Source organism: Trichoplax adhaerens, genomic scaffold (genome assembly GCF_000150275.1).
Source record: "Trichoplax adhaerens TRIADscaffold_6 genomic scaffold, whole genome shotgun sequence".
Lineage (NCBI taxonomy): Eukaryota > Metazoa > Placozoa > Uniplacotomia > Trichoplacea > Trichoplacidae > Trichoplax > Trichoplax adhaerens.
This window is the reverse complement of record NW_002060948.1, coordinates 2,751,510-2,776,246: the sequence shown is the minus strand read 5'-3', so window position 1 is coordinate 2,776,246 and position 24,737 is coordinate 2,751,510. Positions and strand designations below refer to the sequence as shown.

At 34.3% G+C, this 24,737-nt stretch overlaps 4 protein-coding genes across 4 annotated transcripts; 2 read left to right on the top strand and 2 right to left on the bottom strand.

Annotated features, from left to right (window-relative positions):
* Positions 1 to 261: 261 nt before the first annotated feature.
* On the top strand, positions 262 to 1,608 carry TRIADDRAFT_57413 (uncharacterized protein; the record flags this gene model as incomplete). The annotated part of the gene is made up of 2 exons (XM_002113672.1): positions 262 to 1,035; positions 1,234 to 1,608. The coding sequence occupies 2 exons, from the start codon at positions 262 to 264 to the stop codon at positions 1,606 to 1,608; spliced, it is 1,149 nt and encodes a 382-aa protein (XP_002113708.1).
* A 1,625-nt stretch (positions 1,609 to 3,233) lies between these two features.
* On the bottom strand, positions 3,234 to 5,368 carry TRIADDRAFT_57412 (uncharacterized protein; the record flags this gene model as incomplete). The annotated part of the gene is made up of 3 exons (XM_002113316.1): positions 3,234 to 3,581; positions 3,678 to 4,511; positions 5,036 to 5,368. The coding sequence occupies 3 exons, from the start codon at positions 5,366 to 5,368 to the stop codon at positions 3,234 to 3,236; spliced, it is 1,515 nt and encodes a 504-aa protein (XP_002113352.1).
* A 4,618-nt stretch (positions 5,369 to 9,986) lies between these two features.
* Positions 9,987 to 15,776, top strand: TRIADDRAFT_57411 (uncharacterized protein; the record flags this gene model as incomplete). Its single annotated transcript, XM_002113671.1, has 26 exons — positions 9,987 to 10,057; positions 10,580 to 10,619; positions 10,884 to 11,015; positions 11,380 to 11,415; positions 11,563 to 11,601; positions 11,818 to 11,944; positions 12,101 to 12,178; positions 12,291 to 12,332; positions 12,468 to 12,528; positions 12,747 to 12,846; positions 13,011 to 13,067; positions 13,270 to 13,323; positions 13,425 to 13,475; positions 13,564 to 13,634; positions 13,724 to 13,778; positions 13,871 to 13,987; positions 14,055 to 14,081; positions 14,186 to 14,256; positions 14,330 to 14,411; positions 14,585 to 14,625; positions 14,709 to 14,780; positions 14,860 to 14,938; positions 15,034 to 15,120; positions 15,262 to 15,321; positions 15,409 to 15,506; positions 15,587 to 15,776. 26 exons carry the CDS (start codon positions 9,987 to 9,989, stop codon positions 15,774 to 15,776), a joined length of 1,938 nt encoding a protein of 645 aa, XP_002113707.1.
* Positions 15,777 to 16,975: 1,199 nt separating this feature from the next.
* TRIADDRAFT_26969 (uncharacterized protein) lies at positions 16,976 to 22,315 on the bottom strand (the record flags this gene model as incomplete). Its single annotated transcript, XM_002113315.1, has 16 exons — positions 16,976 to 17,114; positions 17,212 to 17,288; positions 17,357 to 17,476; positions 17,601 to 17,729; positions 17,983 to 18,157; positions 18,247 to 18,307; positions 18,441 to 18,543; positions 18,664 to 18,768; positions 18,867 to 18,993; positions 19,123 to 19,244; positions 19,315 to 19,413; positions 19,643 to 19,750; positions 19,870 to 20,125; positions 20,414 to 20,496; positions 20,630 to 20,806; positions 22,070 to 22,315. The coding sequence occupies 16 exons, from the start codon at positions 22,313 to 22,315 to the stop codon at positions 16,976 to 16,978; spliced, it is 2,127 nt and encodes a 708-aa protein (XP_002113351.1).
* Between the last annotated feature and the right edge of the window lie 2,422 nt (positions 22,316 to 24,737).

The window sequence follows — 24,737 nt, the reverse complement described above, 5'->3', positions numbered from 1 at the left end:
TCCTTGCCAAAGCATNTAATAGGTACCTGTGTACTAAGTGAATTCCGAGTCTGCTTTAACTTAAAAATATTTAACAAATATCAATTAACGAATGAAATAAGTTGAGTAAGGCAGCTATTAGTGCTTATATTAGTTACTATTAGTTGAACTGATTCATCCGTTAATTAGTCCTATCATTAATTCTATTATTTATATTTTTATTTTATCAAGCAAAATCCGCACACATTCTATACCTATCCAATCACCGTTCGGCCAAGCGATATGTCTAATACAAAGCAAGTACACATTACACAATATCTATGCTTTGCTATGAGTGCTATTAAGCATGCCATTGCATCCAAATTTAACGATGGCTATATACAATTTATGGATAAAACATGGTACAGTAAAGCTATCTACTTTAAACTGGATTATCATTCACCTGCTTATGTGAACGAGAATCTAACCGTTAAATCATGGTCGGATGCTTCGAATAATCGAATTAATTGTCAGATAATGCGAGATAACGATTGTTTAAGTACATTTTCAATAAGTTTTAATCCTGATCTAAAATACATTCCAGGCCTATTACCATTGGCATTGGATGTAGTAAACTATGACCTATTTACCATTACGTATAACCTGGATAATTTCTTTCATTATCGTGATCGATTTAATCAACCTGACCTCTGTAAATTCATATTTGCATATGCTGAAACGCTTGGCACTTCAGTGCGATACGGTATCTGGGATATTCCCAAATTATTATCTGGTACTAAAGGTTCTATGGTATTAATCGCCAATCAGTGTACCATCGATCCTGTATTCTATACTATGGATCCCGATGCATCATCAAGGTTAAGTTTACAATTAACATCAATCAGTAATAGATCATTTATATCTACTTACGAAATAATTGATAATCAAACTGAAAAAGTCATGCATAGAACTGACAGTATTACTGTCTTCCTAAAAGATGGCAAGCCTGAAGTATTTCCTGATTCATTTAAAGAAACATTATTACGTAAAGTGCCTTTCAAGATATCTGCTGAAAAGGTATTTGTATGCAAGTCTACAAGTAGCTACAGTATAATATAACAACAAATCGAATAAACTACACCGTGAATTACCGATGTAATGTATTATAAATATCATGAAATATATGTAATAAGTTTTATTGAAGCTATGTGATAAGATGAAACTATACTGAAGTAAACGCTAATCGAATTTTGATCTTTTTCTTTTATTCACAAGCCTCAACCTCTATTTGATAGCATACCTTCAAGTCATTATACATATCATAGGAAGGTGCGATTTAGTGATCTTGATTTTAATGATCATGCCGGCTATGCGAATTTAGCTACTTTCTGTATGGATGCAGCAAGCAATGCCATATCGTCAAAAAGCTCAGCCTACAAGCTTGACTTCGGCCAAGATTTCAACCCGAGCTGCGTTCGTCAAATCAATTTTGTTTGTCGTAGTCAATTATTTCCTGATGACGAATTTGCAGTTGATACATGGCAAGGATCTGAAAACAATACTCTGTACTTCAATGTAAGGCAAGGAAACAAAATGATATGCCAGTCTGAAATTGTAATAGATCCTCAATCGATATGTAGGAGTAATTGAAGACTCATTATTTTTGTGTTACTAATTAAATACGTAGTTCATTGTTGATATATTCTATCATTGGATTGGACTGGGAGAGGGGTATTAAAAATATATTTATTATTCACTATTTAATAATTATATAACATCAACTTTGTAAAATTGATTTACTTAACATATAAATCAAGAAGAAAGTTAAACTTACAAATAGATATAACAACTGCAGAAGCGAGAATATGTAGTAATTTAATTAATAGTATAAAAGTGATGAGAGAAAAAATTATCTTCACATACTGTATTTAGCCATCATCTTGACCATGATTGAGTGAATACTTTGCTCTGATATGTTCAGAATTTTTTGATCTAGTAAACGATATGGCACTAAATAAAGAATATTATAACAATTATTCTTTATATTTTAAATTGCTTAATGGCCTGCATACAGCATTACGAGATTATGCTTATCTGGAATAATAACAATTCTGCTCTCTTGTTTATAGCATTTTAAGGCATAGAATTAAATGATAGATCTGCCTATAAAAAATGAACTTCATTATTCTTATATAACGGTAGACGAGTCTTGTTAGTAAAGGAGTTAATTTTAAAATAATGCCAATATAACAAGAACTACCTCAACAGTATAAACTTTTAAAGTACTGTATGTCGTCATCGAGACCCGCTGCCTACAAAATGCATATTTCGCCTTATGATGTTTCTTTACTACTGTATTCTACAATCGGTTGGTTAGTCTCCAAGTATAGATAGCAAATGCACTAACTAATGAGTAAATGAGGTTCGAATAAAATAATCAGTAGAGAATTCTAATATTTTTGTCAATTAATTATCATTTTCATGGGCGATTTCAGCAATGTCAATCTGGCCTTTGATGCAACTGCATGTACTACATGTCTATTATATGTTATCTTAACGCAGAAACAGTACTACTGCCAGTAAGATGCTTGTTCAAAGGAAGCTTAGGCACTTTAGTTCAGCTTACGATAATAAAATGAACTAAAAGGTATATATTTATTAAAGTAAGAATTAACTATTGATGCTATTGTATCAGCTATATCGGTTAGGCATACCCAGTAGTTTCCGCCATTAAAAACTATTGACTGTTAACAGGTCATCTTATTTCTGCTTGTATCGGCAAACACAGTTAGAAACTAACGAGCGTCTTCTATATATTAGTAACCACATCTACGATTCAATATGCTAGGCCATGGAAAATGAGCTTTCTCGTTTAATTGTAGTAATACTAGAACGTTGAATAATTATTTTATCTCGCAATTACATAAAGGCTACAGATAAAAAATTATATTGTTAGCAAATGCATTATGAGTGATACAGTATTACAACAAGATCAATAGCAATATTCTTGCAGTTATTATTAAAACTAGCTTGCCCAAATTATAATATTGCTTGGTGTTGAGCTTAGTACACATTCAGAGGAAATTTATCAGTATTAATAATCATGTGATATTTCAGTTACATATCGCATTCAGTACTTTATATCCTAGAATACATGAACTGGTCCTAAAGAAGATACAGAAGCGACTAAAATTATGGAGTAGGATGTTGCTAATACGAAATTCGAAACGCATCCAAATGTGCATACTAGAATGCATTTGGGTGAGAAGATTATATTATGCCCTTAGAACAAACTGGGCATGACAAATAAGCTTATCATCATGCCTAATTAAGAAGAATAAGTTGTTATTGTTATCTTGCCAGGTATCAACAGCTAGCTTTTCCATTCCAAATAACTGACCGTGATAGCTAGTTCTCGTTTCAGAAATTATTTCAGGATTGAAATCAGAGCCAAAGTTAGATTGATAGGCTGAACTATTTGACTTTACTGCACTACTTGCAGCATCTAAACAGTAATTTTGGAAAAATCCGTAACTAACATGACTTCGAATATCTAGCTCACTACAACGAGCTTCTGTTAGGTAGGTGTGATAATTTTGAGGAACTTCGTCGATGATTTGGACCTACATTAAAAAGGAAATTAATTTTGGCGATAATGGTATATCAAATTTCAGCTATTATGGATAAAACAATACAGTAATATAAAATATTTTCTTTACCCTTTTGGAATCATGCCTTTTCTCGACAATTTTTTTCAATCTTTCTGTAAAAAATTCTGGTAGCTTAGACAATTTTCCGTCATAAATATAGGTCAAAATATATTTGGTTTCATTTATAATATGTCCAGTCGTTTGATCAGTAATAGAGTTTTGCAGTATAATACTATGTTCTCCTATGGACTCTAGCCAGATATTAACAATTGTAGTTGCATTCGGATCTGTCGAATAAAATTGAGGTAAAATTTTATTCTCATGGTAAGTAATAAACCATGTAGCCCTTCCTTTGGTTTCAAGAAGTATTTTGTGGGCATCCCACATACCAAGGAGAGTTGATGTCTGTTCGCATTCCGCTGAAATAAACATGGTTTTGCCATAATCGGGATTGCCAAATCGGTCACGGAATGATGTGAATGCAGGCATCTCAAAGGATATATCAATGAGATGCTTATCCTTGGATAATACCACGTATTGCGGGGGAATTAATCGCATCTTATATTCCCTTTTAGGTTGAAAAGTTATGGAAACGGTACTTAAGCAGCATTCTCCTCTGTTGATAGTACTAATTGTACGATTTCGATCGGCATCGAACCAAGTAGTAATTGTTAATTCGTCGCCCATATAAGCAGGCGATATATAATCTAATTGAATATTGGTAATTTTAGCCATCCAATTTTGATCCATAGCTGCGAAATGATCATTAAATTTGGTCTTTATAGCACGTTTAAGATGGTCTATACAATACGAAAGATGTTCAGCAACATTGACTTCGTTAGCTATGTTTACATCGCTAGGCCTAACAATCAGGCGGTGAATGTAAGGTTTATGCCCTTCATCCTATATATATGGTAGGAGTGAATAGAAAGGATAGGATAGGTTTTAATTGCAGCGAATTACACATTATAATTAATTATCCACAAAGAAGTAAGCACCGAGGGCTACATTGGAAACATTTTCTATTCCAAATGTATTCTATCTACTCTACACGTACGACTTATAACTGTAATTTAGGTTTCATTTTGTCATTTAGTCTCAAAGCTACATGAAAATATTAATTCGATGTCACGATTACAAAGACTTTGTTCAATCAGTGAACTTTGATACTCTACAACGCAATTTTCTGCTATAGTCACCGTAAAGTCTACCCTTCGTTAGAGGGTACAGTATTATGGATCGAATTAATTGCTAAATATCGTGCTTTACTACATGAACGTACGTGAAAATACTATGATGATATTACGATTACAACCATCTTGTTCCAGTACAGATTTATGAACTGATATTATTTACAGTTTACGTCGATCGGTGGAATATGAACGTTAAGTACTACCAAATTTGTGCACTCATATACATTATCCAACCTGAATAGAAGGAGCATCGATAGGACATACTGTTCCATTTACAATGGATGAATCCCGATTGTCGTTGTCAGTTATCTTGAAGCGGAAATTATTTTGGTTCGTATACCAGAAATCTCCTCGACCTCCAACACCATAACGGTAAAATCCTGGATCGATAGATAATTGATAAGAAATAGGGCCAGTCAAATTAATAGATAGGTATTCTTTCTCTGATCGATCATCCCTATTAATTTGGCAATAACTGTTGGCTATTTCGTGTAGTAAACTATTAAAGCTTGCACATCCGCTTTGGTCCAATTGGCGCCCAAGTACAACTTGTTTATATTCAGTCATATCGATATTGGTTCCAGCAGGCTAAAATGGTTAACATATATAATCAATCTCCAACATTCAATGAATGACAAGATTCTTCATTACAATAGTATGCTCATTTATTTGTGTACTTTGCTCGAATCTTTCGCTTCCGTAGACCTTCTCGCAATTTTAATGTAAAGGCTACACTAATTTAGACAAGTACGTTCATAGTTTCAATGTCTTTTAGTTGTGCTTGTGTGATGTATAAAATATTCACTTTGGCTTTAATATAGTAATGGAAATTAGACGAAACCTCAATTACCTCACTATCTAAAGGAGCAACATATAGTATCTGGACTAGCTACTTATTTTGTGATTACTGTACTCTTCGACGTTGTTGCTGACTGCACCGTATGTGGCATCTATAGAGTAAATACTCGTACGCTGCTAATTTCTGCTGCAATCTACCGAAGTAATTTGACTACAAGCGGCTGGTACCTTGACAGATATCATGCCGTACTCTCTGTTGGGCTGCTGTATAGTACTTGCGAGATACAGTATTGATAGGATCGCCATCTGGAGTTTCAATAACATCCACAAAGTAATGAATTCTTTGCGTTTCCTGTCGAGCAAATTTGCATTGATGTTTGCTATAATTACGCCTGATCTGTAAGCTACGGACCGTTACACAACTCCATAGACACTATGCCATAAATAACAAGCTGAACATGATTATCCTACTATCAACATTTACTGTATTGTAAAAACAATCTTGAAATCGTAGTCAGCACACGACGGGTATACAGCAGTACTTTATCCAATCATCGTTTCTGACTGCGATTTTACTTTAAAACATTTCAATCTGCTGCTTAAATTATAGCAGAGGATTGCCGAAAACAATAACACATTTGAGAATATACACATACGAGCATATAATACAAAATAATAGAATAGCTCAAGGTACATTTGTTATTTGCACGATGTTTATTACCTGTTTAGTATGATTGCATCTTGCTGGACTACACCCAAAGGCAGACTTACCCAATAGCAAGGATGAATTATCATATTTCAAGTGATGATTTCCTGACGCCATCCTACTTGTTGTACGAATAGATTGTAATAATTGAAATGGGTTTCTATTACTACTGAACAATTTAAGCTTGGAGCTATTCAATAGCTGGTAGTAGCGATAAAAAATACCGCTGGTGCATGTACATGACAAATTTATCATCGATGCCGAGCAAGAATAAATTAACAACGATAGAAATGTTTAGACGCACTTGATGTTAACTATCACACATGTATTGATGGTTATAATTAATAATTATTGACTGTGTCGGTAGCGTATCTGCTTTTGAAATGGCCAATGGCTCCAATAGCATCAAAACAGGGTCAGGGATGATGGCCGTCTGTATATTTAATATGAATTGGATGGATATGATTACATACTCTACTAATTGCTGTACTGTACAGTACAGTGTACAACGTAGACTGCCGTGGACAGTGTGCTACTGCAATGGTTTTATAGTTTAAGAAGGCGCAAGTTCAGACAGATTATAATCATATCCTAGATAGTTTAGCTTGCTAAAATGATGTACTGCATTATCGGTGTCATGTTAAAGAGTATGTTAACGACATAAACTAAAAATATGAAGTTTTAAATAATTAAAAAATGACTTTGGTTATTATGTAGGTGCACCGTGGCGTTCTGTAGCATACAGTACACCGATAGGGTATGATGCTGAAAATAAGACCTACAGTATACGGGAAAAAATTGTTTGTTACTCGGAGCAACACCATTCTTGTCGGTTAAAATTTACACATTGGCAATCAAGAGTCTCTATCACTCTATGCAAGACATTCTCGCCAGTATCTTGAGTAACATTTGATAGTAATTACTTTTATCAATTAAACTTCGATCATTTAATTTGTCTTTATCCACTACATAGAATGATATTATAAATGTAGTCAATTCGTAGGATTGAATTGAATTAAATATTTTCTTGCTAATGAACAGTATAGCAGTAATTTTATTACCTGTACTGATATACACAGCATACAATCATATAGAAGACATTATTGCTAATATCCTGAGTAATGTATTTCAAAGCAATTACTTTTACAAATTAAAGTTATATCGTTCAATTTGTCTTCATCTATTGCATAGGATGATACTGTAAATGTAGTCAACTTGCTAGATTTAATCAATTTAATTAGACATTTTTGTTGGATACTATATAGCAAAATAATATGCGTCGACAACATATACCAATATGCATACGATATAATCATATAGAGGACGTTATCGTTAATATCTTGAGTAATATTTTGCAGTAATACCTTTTACAAATTAAAGTTATATCATTCAATTCGTCTTCATCTACTGTATAAGTTAATACTATAAATGTAGTTAGTTTGCAGAATTTAATAAATTTAAATTTAATTCGATAGTTTGGGGATATAACGGTATAGTACGCATATATAACATATACAAATATACGTACGATATACTCATATAGAAGACGTTATCGCTAAAATCTTGAGTCATATTTCGGAGTAATTACTTTTACAAATTAAAGTTATATCATTCAATTTGTCTTCATCCATTGCATAGGATGGCACTGTAAATGTAGTCAACTCGTAAGATTTAATTAAACATTTTTTTCGGCAATATACAGTATACAACATATGTATATACGAGCAAACATATATTATGTGCAAGACATTATAGCAAATATCTTAAGCAATATCTTGGAGCAATTACAATGTATATGAAATATACGTATATAAAAATAATTAAGTAAGTAATGTACCGGAACAATTATTTTTATGAGTTAAACTTGGATCATTCAATTCGCCTTCATTCATCGCATATGATGATACAAATACTCAAAATGTGATCCATCGGAAAGATTTAAAGATTGTGATACCGTGTCTTCAAAATAATGAAATAAGAACTACAACTTCCTGTGAATTTCTATTTATTACACGAATTAGATTCGCCTCACAACTATTAATTTTAATCTTAAGCGGATTCGTGGCTACACTACAAATATTTATTCGAGCATTGACCAACTTTGGATTTACCCATAACTCTTTCTAAGGACTGTTGTGCAATGGTGATGTTTGTCAATGTCAACAATAAAATCTAAAATCTATAAACGATACTGTATCCACTGTGCTATAACTATGATATACGCGTATGTACTTCCATAGTACATACAGTAATATCAGATACACAAGGGAGGACCTAAAGACTTTATTGGGAATTAGTCATTTTTACATACAATTTGATGAGTTTCTAGATAAAATTGGACAAACTATAGTATAGAAAGAGTATTGAGGTATGAAGATTTTTGTGAATGACGTCGTAGTTGACATTTAAGGTGTAAAAATTGTAACAGTGTACTGTATCGAATTTTGACTCGCAACCTCCAGGTCCTAGCTAATGCTACTTGCAACGATATCTACTGGAGTTCTCCAAGAATAAACAAATAAATGCAGCAGTCCGAGTAAATAAAGAGTGAACTGTTTTGTATAGTATAGTGATGCTGTACAGTAAAAAAGGCAGACGAAAATATGAAATGAGTCACAAGTAATCGTATAATATTATTGAATGTATGTTGCTTTAATTGAAAAGATACACATGGCACTGCATCCGGCACTCGACATGCAAGGATATCATTATCCCTTTGCAATACAATCGCCATTTCGTGCTATCTAGTCTTTAGATTAACATTGACTGCACTATGCAATTGCTAAGCATCAGTAAAACTACTACGGTATTATCTGTTAATAGAGAGCGTGGCTAGAGGTTAGTACAGTTTAATTAGGATATATCGGAGCATGATTGGGTTCGAATGGATTGAGATTTGGAAGAAATTTAGACTTTCAGGTACGACGAGCTGAGTGCAAGCTGGCACTTTGATCGTTTTGCAGTATTCTTTAGAACAGCCCAGGAGTGAGATAGTCGAGACCATAGAGGATAATATTATTTTTATTATTATTATTGTGATTTGTTCACCTGACCGTTATTTGTACTCTGGCCTGTACTATGTACCCAGGACTATTCATATTGGACTACTCAAAAATCTCTCGTCAGCGAATACAACTTAGCCTGGTAGGATCACGTAATTTGCATAATCGAGGAAAATATGCAAATTTATGGAGTTCTACAGTAATTACAGTCATTTTAATTTGCATAGCCCTTTCCAGGTCTTTACTGCCAGTGCATACTGCATAGCAACGCATGTATTGCCGAGCAAAAATACTGTATGATAGCGCAGTATCTTGGTGTCCGTTCTTACAGTACAAAGTTTGAGGCCAACTTCTGGGCCATCGTAGCCATCGACTACTAAAATTACTTCAAATGGCTTCTTTTAGTAGTCTCTAGTCTACAGCATCCGTTAGCATCGTGTGTGTACACAGGAGTGTAATGTCGTACGTTTTGTGTTGATATAGTCCATTGCCATACTAAAGCATGCAGTATGCAAAACTGCAATCAGAGTTTCACTCTCTTTTTCTGTTCCTATCTAGGAATCTTCTCTTTTTCGTTACTATAATTTACTTCATGTGATAGAATCATAGAGAACGTTTTTAACCTCACTAGCTGATACATCAAGCTTCAAGTTGGATTTGTTTTCTTCTCCATTTTGCAATGTACCTGAGACTGAGTGAGTACCCTAGTCGCGGGCAGACAACAGGCATGGACGGACACTTTCACCCACGGTACGTCAAACGCAAGCCGTTGCTAAAACAGGTTCAAACGCCCCTAGTCAAAGCAGTATAGCTTTTTATTTGTCAAATCCTATTTACTGCGGTACCTTACGTCCGCTAAAACCATCGCTAAAACAGGCTTAAACTCCCCCTTGGTCAAGGCTTTTCCTTGCCATGTGAGATACTGCCCATTAATTAATTAATAATTAATTATTTACTCCATTTTTAACGCACGGGCATACTGAGAGGGACACTTTCACCTTTGGCATCTGCAGCTAGTACAGTACAAACCTCTATTTTACAGTATACTGTACTGTAGTCTCCTAAGGCAGTACTGTACGGTAGAGTGTACAGTGCACAGTGTACAGTACGGCTGCATATTGTAGGATGTGGGGTGACAAAAGGTTGACCTCTGAGACCAGCCGACGACCCATCCAATTATCTTTCAGCGAGATCTTATGCGATATCCTAGGCGACTCCTACGACAGCTTACCGGAATATCCCTACTTGAACAGTTGCTAATCATTCTTTTAGCCAACAAATTAACGATCCATTGACTTTTGCAGTCTCTATAGTAAGTATTGATGCGTATTATGCATGATAACAGGGAAAAGAAGAAGAAGAATATCGACTACGGTACAAGTACAGTAGCGATCAGCCAGAACTTTTTGTCTGTGTTGACTGCTTATCATCAGTAGCTCATGATACTACTTTATCGATCGATCAACGCTAGCCAAGCCATCGATTATTTGTTCAGTCTAAAATCATCTACCGATCGTTTTTACGCTTGATAACATTCAATAGTGTAGGATATGACATTATTTTTATTTTTTTTTAGCTATCAACTAAATTAGATTCAACTGAAAAATTAATCATGGCGATGAGGGATTTAGCTGAAGGAGAGTGTGGAGGAGCTAATCCACTGATGAAGATGACATCACATTTTATGCAAGATAAATCGATGCGACAGGTATTTTACATCGAGATAGCATTCATTGTTGCTGGAAATAGGATACAAATCTTCATGATACAGAATACATTAAAAAGCTTTGATAGAATAATCACTGAATGCTAACCTCTGATATCGTACACGTACAGTACATCCTTTATTGATACTATTTATTTATAATGAAATAGAATCGATGTCAAGCAAGTGACAGTAATGCCCAATAGAGAGGGCGACATTTTTTTAAATTTGTCTTGATAACAGTTTAGGAGTTAAAAATAATGCTAGTTACAGTATCAGAGATGCTACAAGTTAAAAGTAGGTTTACAAATCATCGAGCTTCTAAGATAGAGTCTTTCTTCATCCATTTTTTATTATTTGTTTATAGGAAGGATTGATCAGGCCAGGTGTTGTGCATCCCGCTGTAAGTTAATGGACGCTGAGCGACAATCATTCCAAAAAAAGGATTCTATTAATTTTATGAGTAGATGATATCCATCATATAGTCTCTGTTTAACAACTTGTCCAATAATGTAATGCTTGATCTACTTTATGGCACTACACTTTATAGGAATTAGAAAGACAGTTCCTTCATGCATCGGAACATGAGGTAACATTATCCTTCCGATAGTGGATACAACATGTACAATTGAATAGATATTAAATTAACTATGCTAGTAAGAAAATTTACAATCACTTCTTTAAGGAATAGCTAACTGTAAATAGATTTGTTTTAAACGAATTGAATTATAATCGTCCAATCAATTAAACATATCAAGTACACAATTATTAACCAATTTTTGGATGATTGATAATTTATTATTAGCTGGTCAATGAATATCTAAGGCAAGACCCCAGGTTACACAGGCCTCCCGAAACTTTTCGAATGGAAGGTTTATTGAAAGAAATGAAGGAAATTGAACATTCGCATCAAATGAGAGCGCCTATAACAGGTCATTATCAATCATCATCCAGTAGAATTAATTATCATTATGAGATTCCTCCTTGTATTGTTACAAAAATTATGCACAAAGTGGATTTCTATCCCCTTCTTATATTACCATGAATAAACGATCGTCGTTATAACTTCCACTCTCTCCTCAATATAGCGCCTGGTGTTTCGGACATTGTAGCTACCGAGTGGGCAAACGATTTTGTTGCCAATACACCGTTTATGCATGAACAAGGTTACTGCCATCGAATTTACTAGTTTAAATTTCTTACACAAATTCAAAATAAAAAAACAACACATTACGGTTGAGCTAAATACTACGTATATCGAACTATTTTTATGACCAGAATTAGAAGAACAATACCGCGCAATCCAAAATTCTGCTACGGGTATGACAGTAGTAACAGATGTTACAGTTTTACTGCAAGAATGCTAGTAGTTTTTTATATACTTATTACGCCTATCTGATTTTAAAAACTTTAAAATAAATGTTCTACTTAATCAATACCATCTATACCACTTAGGTGATCATCCTCCAACACAATGGGCTGATGAATATTTACAAGACACAGAACATGCTATTTGGTATTAAGACACCTTTTATACAGTGAAATCATTACATATTGTACCGCATGATCAAATACTCATATCTATAGTTTAACTAAGAAAAGTATTCTTTTATAGGGCTGCAGAATACCAAAATGACAATAAACAATTGCACGATACTTGGTAGTAAATTAAGTCTAAATCATGATTTAATATCGGTAACTAGCTAATTTTAAGGATTAACTACTTGTATGTAGGGCTGCTGAATATGTTGAAGCCAATTCTAAGAATGAACTGAAAGATACAGCTGCTGCTTTATCGGAAATCTCAAATGATCCTAAATTTGCAGATTCCAAGGTATATATGTACTCTATATAACACATAATATGGAAGAATAACGTAATGTGATTATTCGTCAGGTAGTGTCATATAGAGTAGTATACAAAGTCAAAAAAATAAAAATTTTAGCTAACTCAATAGCTGTAAGCCCTTAAAGGTGCCATATCATTTTATTCTGTTAGTTTTTCGACTTTGTAAAGAAGCTTAGCACAGGCGAATTAACTATTAAGGACGATCAGGTGTCTAGCCACATAATCTAATAGCTACGCTCGCTTCTAATATGGAATATATTCATTCTTTCTAACCTTGACAACCTAACCAATACTCTCTCATACATCATTCGTAATGACTTGTATGCATATCTATTCCAATTGTTCTGCTACCGCTATAATTATACAATTGAAATTCTATTACATTCTTATACTATAAATTTACGATAAGGTTGTTGATGGAGCAGCAGAACAGTGGGAAAAGGAATTTACTGCTGAGCAACAGGTTAGAATTGTAAAAGTATATGATTTCAAACAAAATAGTACGAGAATATCTTAAATTAATAAAAAATTGACGACTTAAGCATTCATATTTTATCTTGTTAGGGTGCAGAAGTTATGAATGAAGAACAATGGGTAAACCAATTCGACGAAGAGGTGGATAAATAAATAAAATGTTATCTTTATATACTACTTGAGGCAAATTTTAATAATTTTTGAAAGTATAAAACCATTATAACACGAGACTCTTCGTTCTAAGTCCAAGGATAACGAAGTTTGGGATAACTTGCAAAAAGAATGGGAAAGCTACGATAGGTAACATTTGTTACTAGTATGTAGAAATAAATAACTTGTTTTTCGATATAGCCTAGTTCGCTAATATAATAAACGATATCACGCTATAGAGATAATCATCCAGAGCATCCTTGGCTTTCTGAATATGAGGATACGTACAACAAGGTTTATATGTGACATAGTAGTGGTCGATATCAGTAAAGTTACCTCATAAAATTTGCTATAACTAATGTCATTCTGGCTCACTTTCTAATCAGGAATACGATTTTAAGGAAGACAATCCGTTTGAAAATCACCCTGATCCTTTTAATGAAGGTTTACAAATGTTAAAAGAAGGAAATTTATCTATGGCATTGCTGCTATTCGAAGCTGATGTAAGTCAGTACCTGGAGTTAGGTAGTATTTTTCTTTATAATGACTTAAAATCTGTGCTAATCCTAGGTCAAGAAAAATCCTGAACACGTCGAGGTATCGTTTAACTAGTGAAATGATATTCTATATATTGAAACGTTATCATAATCATAGATTAGATGCAATATTAATTTATTGACAATAAGACATCATTGCAATAGGCATGGCAATATCTTGGCACAACGCATGCAGAAAATGAGCAGGAAAATCAGGCAGTATCTGCTCTAAGAAGGTCAGTTAAGAGTATTAGTAAATCTGTGTTATATACTTCTAGCATATACATTAATATGTTAAACATTTATCAGGTGTCTACAGTTAGAACCAGGCCGCTTGCCTGCTCTCCAGGCACTCTCAGTCAGTTATACTAACGAATCCTTACAATTACAGGTAAGTTCTCAACAACTACGTCTATAATTACAAACAACAATAATTTAATTGCACTCTTTAATAGAGCTATACAGTTAAATGCCGTATTTAATATACGCCTACTTACTGTATGGGTATATGCAGTGTATAACAAAATAGCTAAAGAAATATTCGTATGTATACTTCAATTAAAGGCCTGTCGAACGCTGAAGAGTTGGCTGTATAACAACCCAAAGTATGAATGTTCAACTACGAATGATAAACATACGTTAGAATTATATTTGTTATTGAATGTCAGTGACAATATCTCTTTTGTAGGTATCATCATCTTGTTAGAGATTCAACTCAGCTATCTGATGATGGAATGGTCACTTCGTCATTAATGACTAGGTTGCAATTTAGACTGCAAAAGATTTTGAAGTGACAGTTAACTGTGCAATTAATCGATGTTTAAATATATCATAAATAGGGAGCAATTCCGTGAGATTGAAAGTGTCTTTTTAGAGGCCGCTAGACTTTCCCCTGAAAACGTAGATGTCGACGTTCAGGTGTCCCTATAATCTAACGCTGCCAATAACGCATAAACTTTTAACCTGTAGCAATAATTCTATAACTTGGCTATACTAATTTCGTATCTTCATAGAGTTGCCTAGGTGTACTTTATAATTTATCTGGCGATTACGAAAAGGCAGCTGATTGCTTCAGAGTTGCTGTAGACAGTAAGCCAGATGTACGTATTTAATAGCTTTGTTTTATAGTCATTTACAGTTAAATGCTATAAATGTAAAAGTATAATACTTGATTTGTCTATCGCACCATGTATTTGTTAGCATAGTGATCGGTGTTGGATTTCTCTCCAAAATTGTTATAGGATCCCGAACTATGGAATAAATTGGGAGCGACGTTGGCTAATAGTAATAAAAGCGAAGAGGTCTTTAAAGAATTATAATTATGATTACCATTACTTTCAAGCTACATTGAAAGAAGATTAAGCTTTACATCTGCTTAAATTTTCTAGGCGATCCTAGCATATCATACTGCTTTATCTCTATCACCTGGTTATGTTAGGGCTAGATACAACTTAGGAATAAGTTGTATTAACCTGAAAGCTTATAGGTATTACATTGCCGGCATTACTTCAGACTAGTACTCTATTATGCTAAAGAAAAAATTGTAAAATATTTAAACAATTTTAGGGAAGCTATCGAACATTTTCTAATTGCACTAAATATGCAGCGAAATGATTATGGTTCTACAACTATGTCTGATAACATATGGTCTACACTTCGTATGGCCCTATCCTATAACGGAAAGTCAGATTTATTCCAAGCTGTCGATGAAAGAGACTTGGCAACACTGAATAAAGAGTTCGATGTTTCAGTTTAAGAGCCTAACAATCATGTGGACTGATATCCATGCGAACCTTGTCAACGTCCTTTTATTTTATATATATATATATATATATATACAGTGTATACAAGTCTCTATACACTCGTATTCTTCAGTTTACGCAGTAATGCAACGCACAACCGTATATTGATTTAACCCAAATTCACGAATCTCTTCTCACGTAATACTCGCCTTATTTAAACTAAGCCATCCTTAGATACATCATAAATCATTAGGACCGCTTAACTCATGTAACTTATAGGAACTTTATTCACTGAATATTGTAGGTGTAGTTAAAAAATATTATAGTATTCTTGCCATTTGATTAGGATGACAAAAATTCTCGACATAACCTGAATTCTATTTTTATAGTCCATTTTCTTACTGGACACATAAGCGCATATACCACAAGAATTTTAGCTTAAATACGTACTTATTTCCGGATACAAGATAGCAAATACCTAGATGCTTGGCTAATTCAACTTAGATTATAACGCACTTAATAATTATAATTGAATAAGAAAGAGTACACCTAGCTGATTTGGTCGTATACAATTTAATTATAAGTACATAAAATTTCAGGCATTAAAGTTAATGCGTTAACTTTGCCGGTATTTACCGGTCTTTTGTATATCAAACCGAGTAATAAATAATTGAAAGTATCGTCTAATGTGTTTAAATTTATGTTTCGGCATCTTATCGTATCAGTATTTATGTTAAACTTGTTAATTATAGAAGTACTCGTTTTACTTTAATACAAACAAACCGTACATGTCGAAGTAACAAGCATGACTGACTAGTCATTTACAACAAGTAATCATTTATCAGATTTCGAATGATGATGATATGTAAAGACTACGTATACGAGTTTCTGCTTTCAAATTTTTTAGTTTATCAACTAGTAATTTTTGTCAAAAATCTTGCAAAGATTTGCAATTTTAGATTACATACAGTAACAAATATTATTTTACATATCCTTCAATTGCAGTTGATAAAGAAATGTATGGAACTATGGATTCTCTATCAACATTAATCAGAATCGTGAGGTAAATAAGTATCTATAAAAGCCAATAATTCATTTTGAAGCCAAATAGAACGATTGCTATACGAAAATACCATAATAGCGTATCAGTTTAAATTTCATTTGAGACCTATAAGGTTACTGATTGTAGCTGCTAATTATATAATTCATAATATTACCTTAAAACTTTAAATGTATTTTCAATTTCTTCCAATTTTGATACCCGTAAATTGAGCTCTTTACTCTGTTCTTCCAATGTAGTTTTATATTCAGTGACTGCGTTTATTAGCCGATGGTATGTTCCATTAAGTTCACTTCATTTATTAAGCATTTAAGAAATTCAATAGAATGTTAGTTTCACTAACTATATGTTAGTAGGCACGAAGCACTAATATAAATAATTAATCGTACTTTTGAATTTGATTGCTACAATTTCGACTTGTAATCGATATCATCATTTTCAATTTCTGCGTAGCATAATTAACAAACTGTATATAACAAAAGAATTAGTGCATTTGCTTTTAGTTACAAAGTTATATCCGATTTAAAGTTTTACCTGCTTCTTATAGGTGCGCTCTTGAGCTCCACGAGTCCAAGTTAAACGCTCAAAGCCATATAATCCGCCATATACGGCAATCCCAACAGTAAATAATCTCCAACCAACCATTCTAAAAATCTAATCCAAAAACAAAGTTTGTATCAATTTAAATATACTATCACGAACGAATATCTTCTCATGTAGTTTATATACGTATATATATGCTATAATCCAACTCAAAATCTTCAAAAAAGTGTCTTACCGCACCAGCAGTGATAACAATTCCTAAAGAACTATACGATGAAGCCATTGCAATACCAGTAGCTAGGCTGATGGGCAACTCAGGTGACCCAACTACTGTAGTATCCTGATTTGCACGCTGAGAGAATTCCTAAGATAGAAATTGTACTAGCAGTGTTACAACTCTTATAAACGATAGGAACTGTATTTTATTAATATACTGTAATAAGAATGTTCAATAAGGAGTTTGTATTGTCAGTATGTGTTATTAGTACTGCAATACAGCTAGACCTATCGAAAATATTTCTATTTCTCCATGATGTAAGATCTATATGATGGAAATCGTATAGATCTTGACAGTGCGGAGAAACCTTATTTTAGATATATAATGATTGCTATTTTACAGTCGATATAACCTCGTTTTCATCCAGAACTCGCACAAAACGTGTATTGCCACATAAGACTAGAGCACTACGAAGCAACGGTCGCCAGCCCCAAGTGAATCTAAATTTTATATCTTCTTGGAACCCACCGCACAAGTTATGACAATCTAAATTGTAACTGATAGGAACTTCAGGCCTAGAAGTCATCAGAGATCGAATTCAATAATATATATTTATACAAAACCGATGGTTATAACACTAAGAAAATTATTAAGTAATTTTTACAAGGTATCGTCAAGAGCAAGGGCTTTATGATAATCTGCAGGTAGAATTTCTCGTATTCGTTCTAGATTTTAAAGTATCCGTTTAAGAAGATACGTGATTTTTATAAAACAGTTGATATTAACCCATAAGATTACGAATGTAGAAGGATTAGAAAGTATAGCCACCATCACTGAAAAATAGGAAAGTTAACCTACTTATAATATCATTTCGTGTTTTATTCCAGCCATCATTAACAGTTTCCGAGCAGCGAACCATAAGATTTCTACCCAACCCTTCATCTATATAATCGAGTAGTTCCTATAACAGATAACCCCAAAAGTTTATCGAACATTCTTAATATTTATTATATCATTAACGATGCGCAAAACGAACACTTATAGTCACACTAGAGTTTAATTATTATCGTGTCAGAGTTACCTTTTTATATGTCTGAATGACAAGATCATGTGAATGAAACGGACGATTAAAGTCATCCACTAAATAAGCTAAGTGGTTGATCTCTCGGGTCATTGCCTTCGCTACCTTCAAACATATAGTAAATGATGATGAATATTACTGTATACATCACAAATACAATTTAGTGAAACTCTATCCTTAAATGATAACTTTTATCTACAAACTTTTTTCTCAACACTGCTAGTTAATTGTTTCAACCGGGCATCAAAGTGTGACGCTTCATCACGAAGACGATTCTTTACATAAGCTAAATTTTTTAGGCAGGTACTCCGTTCATCGCGTAATTGTACACTGTAACGTAAATATAACACACAAATGGTTTAAGAACTCATTGATGTTGTAAATACAGCATTTAATCCAAATAAGCGCAAATTACGATCATCATTAATGTTATTAGGTAAAGCATCGTTCCTTAATTACATTTTGCTTATAATATTATTCTCCAATTGTTGGAGGGCATCTTTCATACAATCGATAATTTTTAACCCTTGCTTAGCGTGTTGTTCAAACTTAGTCTTGATTGCTGACTCAGATATACATTCCTAGAAATAATTAATAATAGACAAAAGTTTTCACTCAGTTAAACCAGCAGGTTATGTCTTTCAAAAATACCTTAAACTTCTTTTCGAAGCTCTCAAATTCAAGTAAGCGCGCTTGATAACCTTCGCTAAATCCAACCCCTTTCATGATAGAATTATTTTTAGACAATAGCTATCTTAACACTAGTTGAATGTGAACTTTTAAGAAAGTAACAAACCGTCTATTGGGTCTCCTCTCTGTCTTTTCTGTCTAGCAGTTAGAGTCTAAAATATTATAGATCAAAAATTAATAACTGTTACTTGCAAATAGTAATATGAATCCCATGTACGCAATATAAGGCACATGGATACTTATTCCAACAGATTAATGTGTACGAGAACGAGCCAGTATAATTGAATACCTCTTTCGCTGATACAAAGAAAACCCTGTCAAGGGCAACCCGTTTATTAGCAACTTGCAATTCATTAGCTAGGAAGTCAATCGTACGCTCAAGATGCTGCTTTTTAACCTGGAATGAAAATTATGTCACAGCCATTAGATTTCCTACAAAATTTGAATATCATGATTTGGGTAGAACAATACCTATAATAATAAATAAGTTATATTAATGCGGATTGTATATAATACCTCTTCTACAATGTCTGGTTCGTTTGCAGATGCGTCCCAACGGTTATTAAGGATAAAGATGTTAGGCTTTGATAACCTTTCACTAACTTTGTGAAAGAAATTTTTTTCCGTTATCATTAAAGTTGATTCAGCATTGGCGACAAGCACAAAAACATCAGCATCTAGACAATGCTGATTAATCCACGAATCGAGATCAGGTGTAACATCAATCCCAGGACTGTAAATTAAAAGGAGAAAATCATCGCTACAAAGACAGCTAGGAAATAGAATAATCTATAAATCATGTTTAGATACAGTTATCTTACTGGATCGTATAGAAGAAATGATGTCATACAAAAAATAATCATATTTACTAACGATACACAGATAGGTTGAAAATCACGATCGAATGCATTTTTGCTAACGTTTATACCTGTCGACCAAAACAACATCGTCCCGAAGCAACTCAACTCTAGTTATAACAACAGACTATCATTAAAATCGACTATATCATCAACACCGTTACCGAAATCAATCGAGTAAGCTAGGAAAGAAAATAAAATACCTATTTTTAGGCCAATAAACTCTTACTAAAGCGTTTGATTCTAGCTTTTCTTGTGATAGCGCGCTAGCCAATTGTTTTACACTCTAGAAAGAACATTATGATCCAGTAGTCAGACATTGCCATTAACACTGTACATATGTAGAATACCGATGCTAAAAGATGTGATCTAGAGAACAAGATGCATGAATGGTCAATTCTTAATTAGAGTTAGCGCACCGTAACGGCTAACTTTTCATCATTTGGTGTTAACATGTAAGACTCATCGCCATCGCAACCAGACACACTACAAAAACAATTCGAAGTATGGCCCATTCCAGTTGGTAATATCTTGTCCTCTAACATAGCATTGACAACAGTACTTTTTCCGTTACTGGTACGACCAAAAAAGCATACCTTGAATCAAAGCAAGCAATAAAAGTGAGCTATGTTGTTGTTAGTCAACGACAGCATGCTATATACATTGCAAGTTAAAGTAACTGTAAATCACAAGACTAAAACAGGTTGTTTTAAGTAGGCAAGAAATAAAATAAACACTTCTTGTAGATAGCCTACATTGCAATAACAAACGACTTTATTATGTAGGTTAATTTAGCATCACTTTATTCCTGATATAACGTATAACATGCGCATAGTACAGGCACAAGCAAGCGATACAGTATCTCTATTTGATACTTGTATGCCTTCATCCAAACAATATTGCGCGTTTTGTATGGCAGATATTGCATTGCAATGCTAACTATGTACAATATCTTAATTGTATAACACATCGTTTGATCTGAAGTAGAGAAATCAAGGCAACATCGTCTACTACATAGTCATGTGGCAAAGCTCATATTATCTATTTGTATACTATGCTATGTTGCGTCATATTGGATGAGGAGTAGCTCTATTCTTCTGCATAATTATATAGCAGCAGGTACTTTCCACTGTATCTTACCACTGAATTGATATGAAGTTACCGTCTCGAATTGCATCTAATTAATGCCTCACAGCAAGTCGGTAACCGTTATACTGTAGATATTGCTAAGCGTAGAGAACATATTTAAAAAATAGCAGTGTCTAAGATTACAGAATTGAAAGACTTCATGTAAATTGTTGGCATGTAAGCGAGTTGATCAATGATGCAATGTCTCCTCTATAACTCCAGAAAAATCGACTAGTTACAGTTGAAAATAGCAGCTAGCTGAGCAGTCTTGAAAAGAGTAATCAGATACTTGTTGTTATATTAACTGTAGGTGTAATGAGGATCGTGAATGAATAAGTGAGAGTTTTAGCAAGTCAGTAGAATAACAATTTTGAACTTGTATCAAGAAGGAATGGGATGCATCACATCTTTTGCAGCATGGAAGAATTTAAGGAAACGGCTGTGCGGCTTCAATCATAGGCATTCCTTCATTATGACACTGTCATAGATACTAGTCTATTGGATCTATAGTATGCTATTTCTAATTTCTATGCGTTGTCACTACTGTGCCGCAGTTCTGCATACAATCCTATTGTTGTTGTGCTCCCCATACATCATAACATATCGTAGTCCTAGTATATCATCCTGGGTATCAATTACTCAAAAAGTGGACTTGTCTATATCCCAATTGTACAATGTGCAAGGTGGTGAATTAACTCATATGATGATTACGAAGTAGAAATGTCGAGTACCTTCATTTGATCACGAGTTAACATTTCCTGTATACCAGCCACCTGATTAGCAAAACTCTTCAACTGAAGCATGATTTCTTCTACACTAATGTTAAAATTTTTGCTGTGTTGGTCAAATTCTTGTAAGAATGCAGAACCATCATTGACAAATTTAGCAATATTCCGATAGATTTGATTAACTTCTTTCCTTGCCATGCCGAAGCGTTGTAATGGTGGTAAATTATTAAATGCATCGCTCTTACTCATGATATTATGTTGATCTTTTATATTGGTTACAGAAAGAGAACGATTCATTTGAGGTCGATGGCGTTTGGCTGTTGGCGTATAAGAACGATAAGTGCCACCAGTGGAGCCATGATCTCCTTCGCTAGTATGGGTTAGATCAGCCATAACGCAATTTTTCTCAATCTATCTTCCAATCGGTTCCGGTAGCAAGCGGTTTCAGGGCACTTTTTGAATTTCCACGCTGCCTTCGCTACAGTGTATTGTATTGTGCACTCTGTCATACTGTACAGTACTGTAGTGGACAGTACACTGAGTACAGTATGCTTTCGCTAGTGGCCATCAGGAGCAGTTTGCACGATAGAGAAAAGTAGATACTGTGGTTACGGTGCAAAGCTGAAGACTACAGCATTGATTTTTTTTCAATATTGTACCCATCGGTAGTAACTGACTTAGTGTCGTAGACTGGTACAAAATAAAAGTTTCTATTTCTATGTCGAGATTAGTGACAATTATTTTGCACATCGACTACACGTACAGTGCACACAATCCTAAAATACTTTAGTACTGTACAGTACATTTCAGTAGTCCATCACTGAGTGTACAATACAATATACTGTATTACGACACTGTAAATGGACTACTGTACACTGTAGAAAAAATGATGTCACCCACCAGTTTGTACAGTACAGTACTGTAAATGGACTACTGTACACTGTACAGTAGGTTACAGTACTGTACCGCCTCTGTCCCACGTGTGGCATGTGCTGACTTACTGTACTGTATACTGTACTGTACTGTACAGAACAGTACGGTACAGTACAATCTGTGGAAAAAATGATGTCACCCTCCAGTTTGTACTGTAGTCAAAGCTGTGCTGAGTGTGCTTTGTTTGGAGATCTGTGACAACTGTTTTGCACATTGACTACACGTGCAGTGTAAGTACTAAAATACTGTAGTACATTTTAGTAGTCCATCATTGAGTGTACAGTACAGTACACTAGTACAGTATGGTACAGTACTGTACATGACGACACTGTAAATGGACTAGTGTACAGTACTGTACTGTATGTACTGTACAGTACACTGTACAGTAGGTTATACTGTAGTACCGTCTCAGTGAGCCTTCAGGAGACCCACGTGTGGCATGTACTGTACACTGTACAGTACAGTACAATCTGTAGAAAAAATGATGTCACCCTCCAGTTTGTGCTATAGCCAAAGCTGTACTAAGTGTGCTTTGTACTGTACTGTACTGTACTGTACAGTACAGTACACAAGCCTATTTCAACCTCCTTTACAACATTATGTGCGCCCTTGCCTAAGTGTCCACAACAACTACAGTACAGTAGGATTTACTCTACAGTACAGTACTGTACTGTACAGTACTGTAGACCATCATTAGAGGGGCGTGGCGAGCCCTCGAAAATGGTTTTCCATGCAGACAGATCAGTACAGCCTTGAGTAATTGGCTCTTGATATTTTGATTACTTACTTTTTATCCCAGTATAGAATAATTCCATTTCTTTCAACTTTCGAAGACAAACTATCAGTCGCTGTTACAAGTATGTACACTGAGATCGCCTGGGATAGTCTAGTTGCCAAGTACTGTAGCTTGACAGACAGTTCCCGTCTTTCAATGAAAATCGCTGACAGTCCTTCTCTCTTTCCAGTAGCTCATGTGTCTACTAACTACAGCCTATGGTAGTTACACAGTACTGTAGTATCGGTGTTTTACAGCCAGACCAAAAAGGAGCATCGTAAAAAAGCATTTACAATATTAATTAATTAATTATATCGTTGTGCACTACCAGTATCTTTCCCATCTTGACAGACACTGCTGCTACTGTATTCAACATAATATCAGATTGGCCTTACTGTACGCTGTACAGTAGGTTCGGCCTAAATTGCTTCACTGAACTGGTCTTTAAGCCCAATATAAACTATCAATTGCTCATATAGCCGTACATTCTTACAGGGCAGTAACGGGACATGGATGTTGTGCCTAAATTGTTTGATGAACTGGGCTCGAAGCCCACTCTAAACTATAAAATACCCGTATAGCTGTACCGTAGACTACAGAATGTAAATATCTCTTCGGCCTAATAGCTTGATTGAACTGGCCTTTAAACCCAACATAAAATAAAATGTACCCGTATATTATTACAGGACAGTAGGTGATATCGACAATAATCCATGATCATGATCGATAGGCCGCTATTTCTGCTCGGCTTGATTTAACTGAGTTTGAAGATCAATATAATAATGAAGCATACAGTAGTTCTAAGTAGAACATGTCACTGACATCGAAAGCACAACATAACGCAGCTCATGTCCAATTTGAACACTAACTCTTCTCTACTGTACAGTATTCCTCAAGGCTGAATACAATGCGATCAGTAATATTATTTGGCTCATTGCTGGTGATTATTCTGCGATCAAAGGA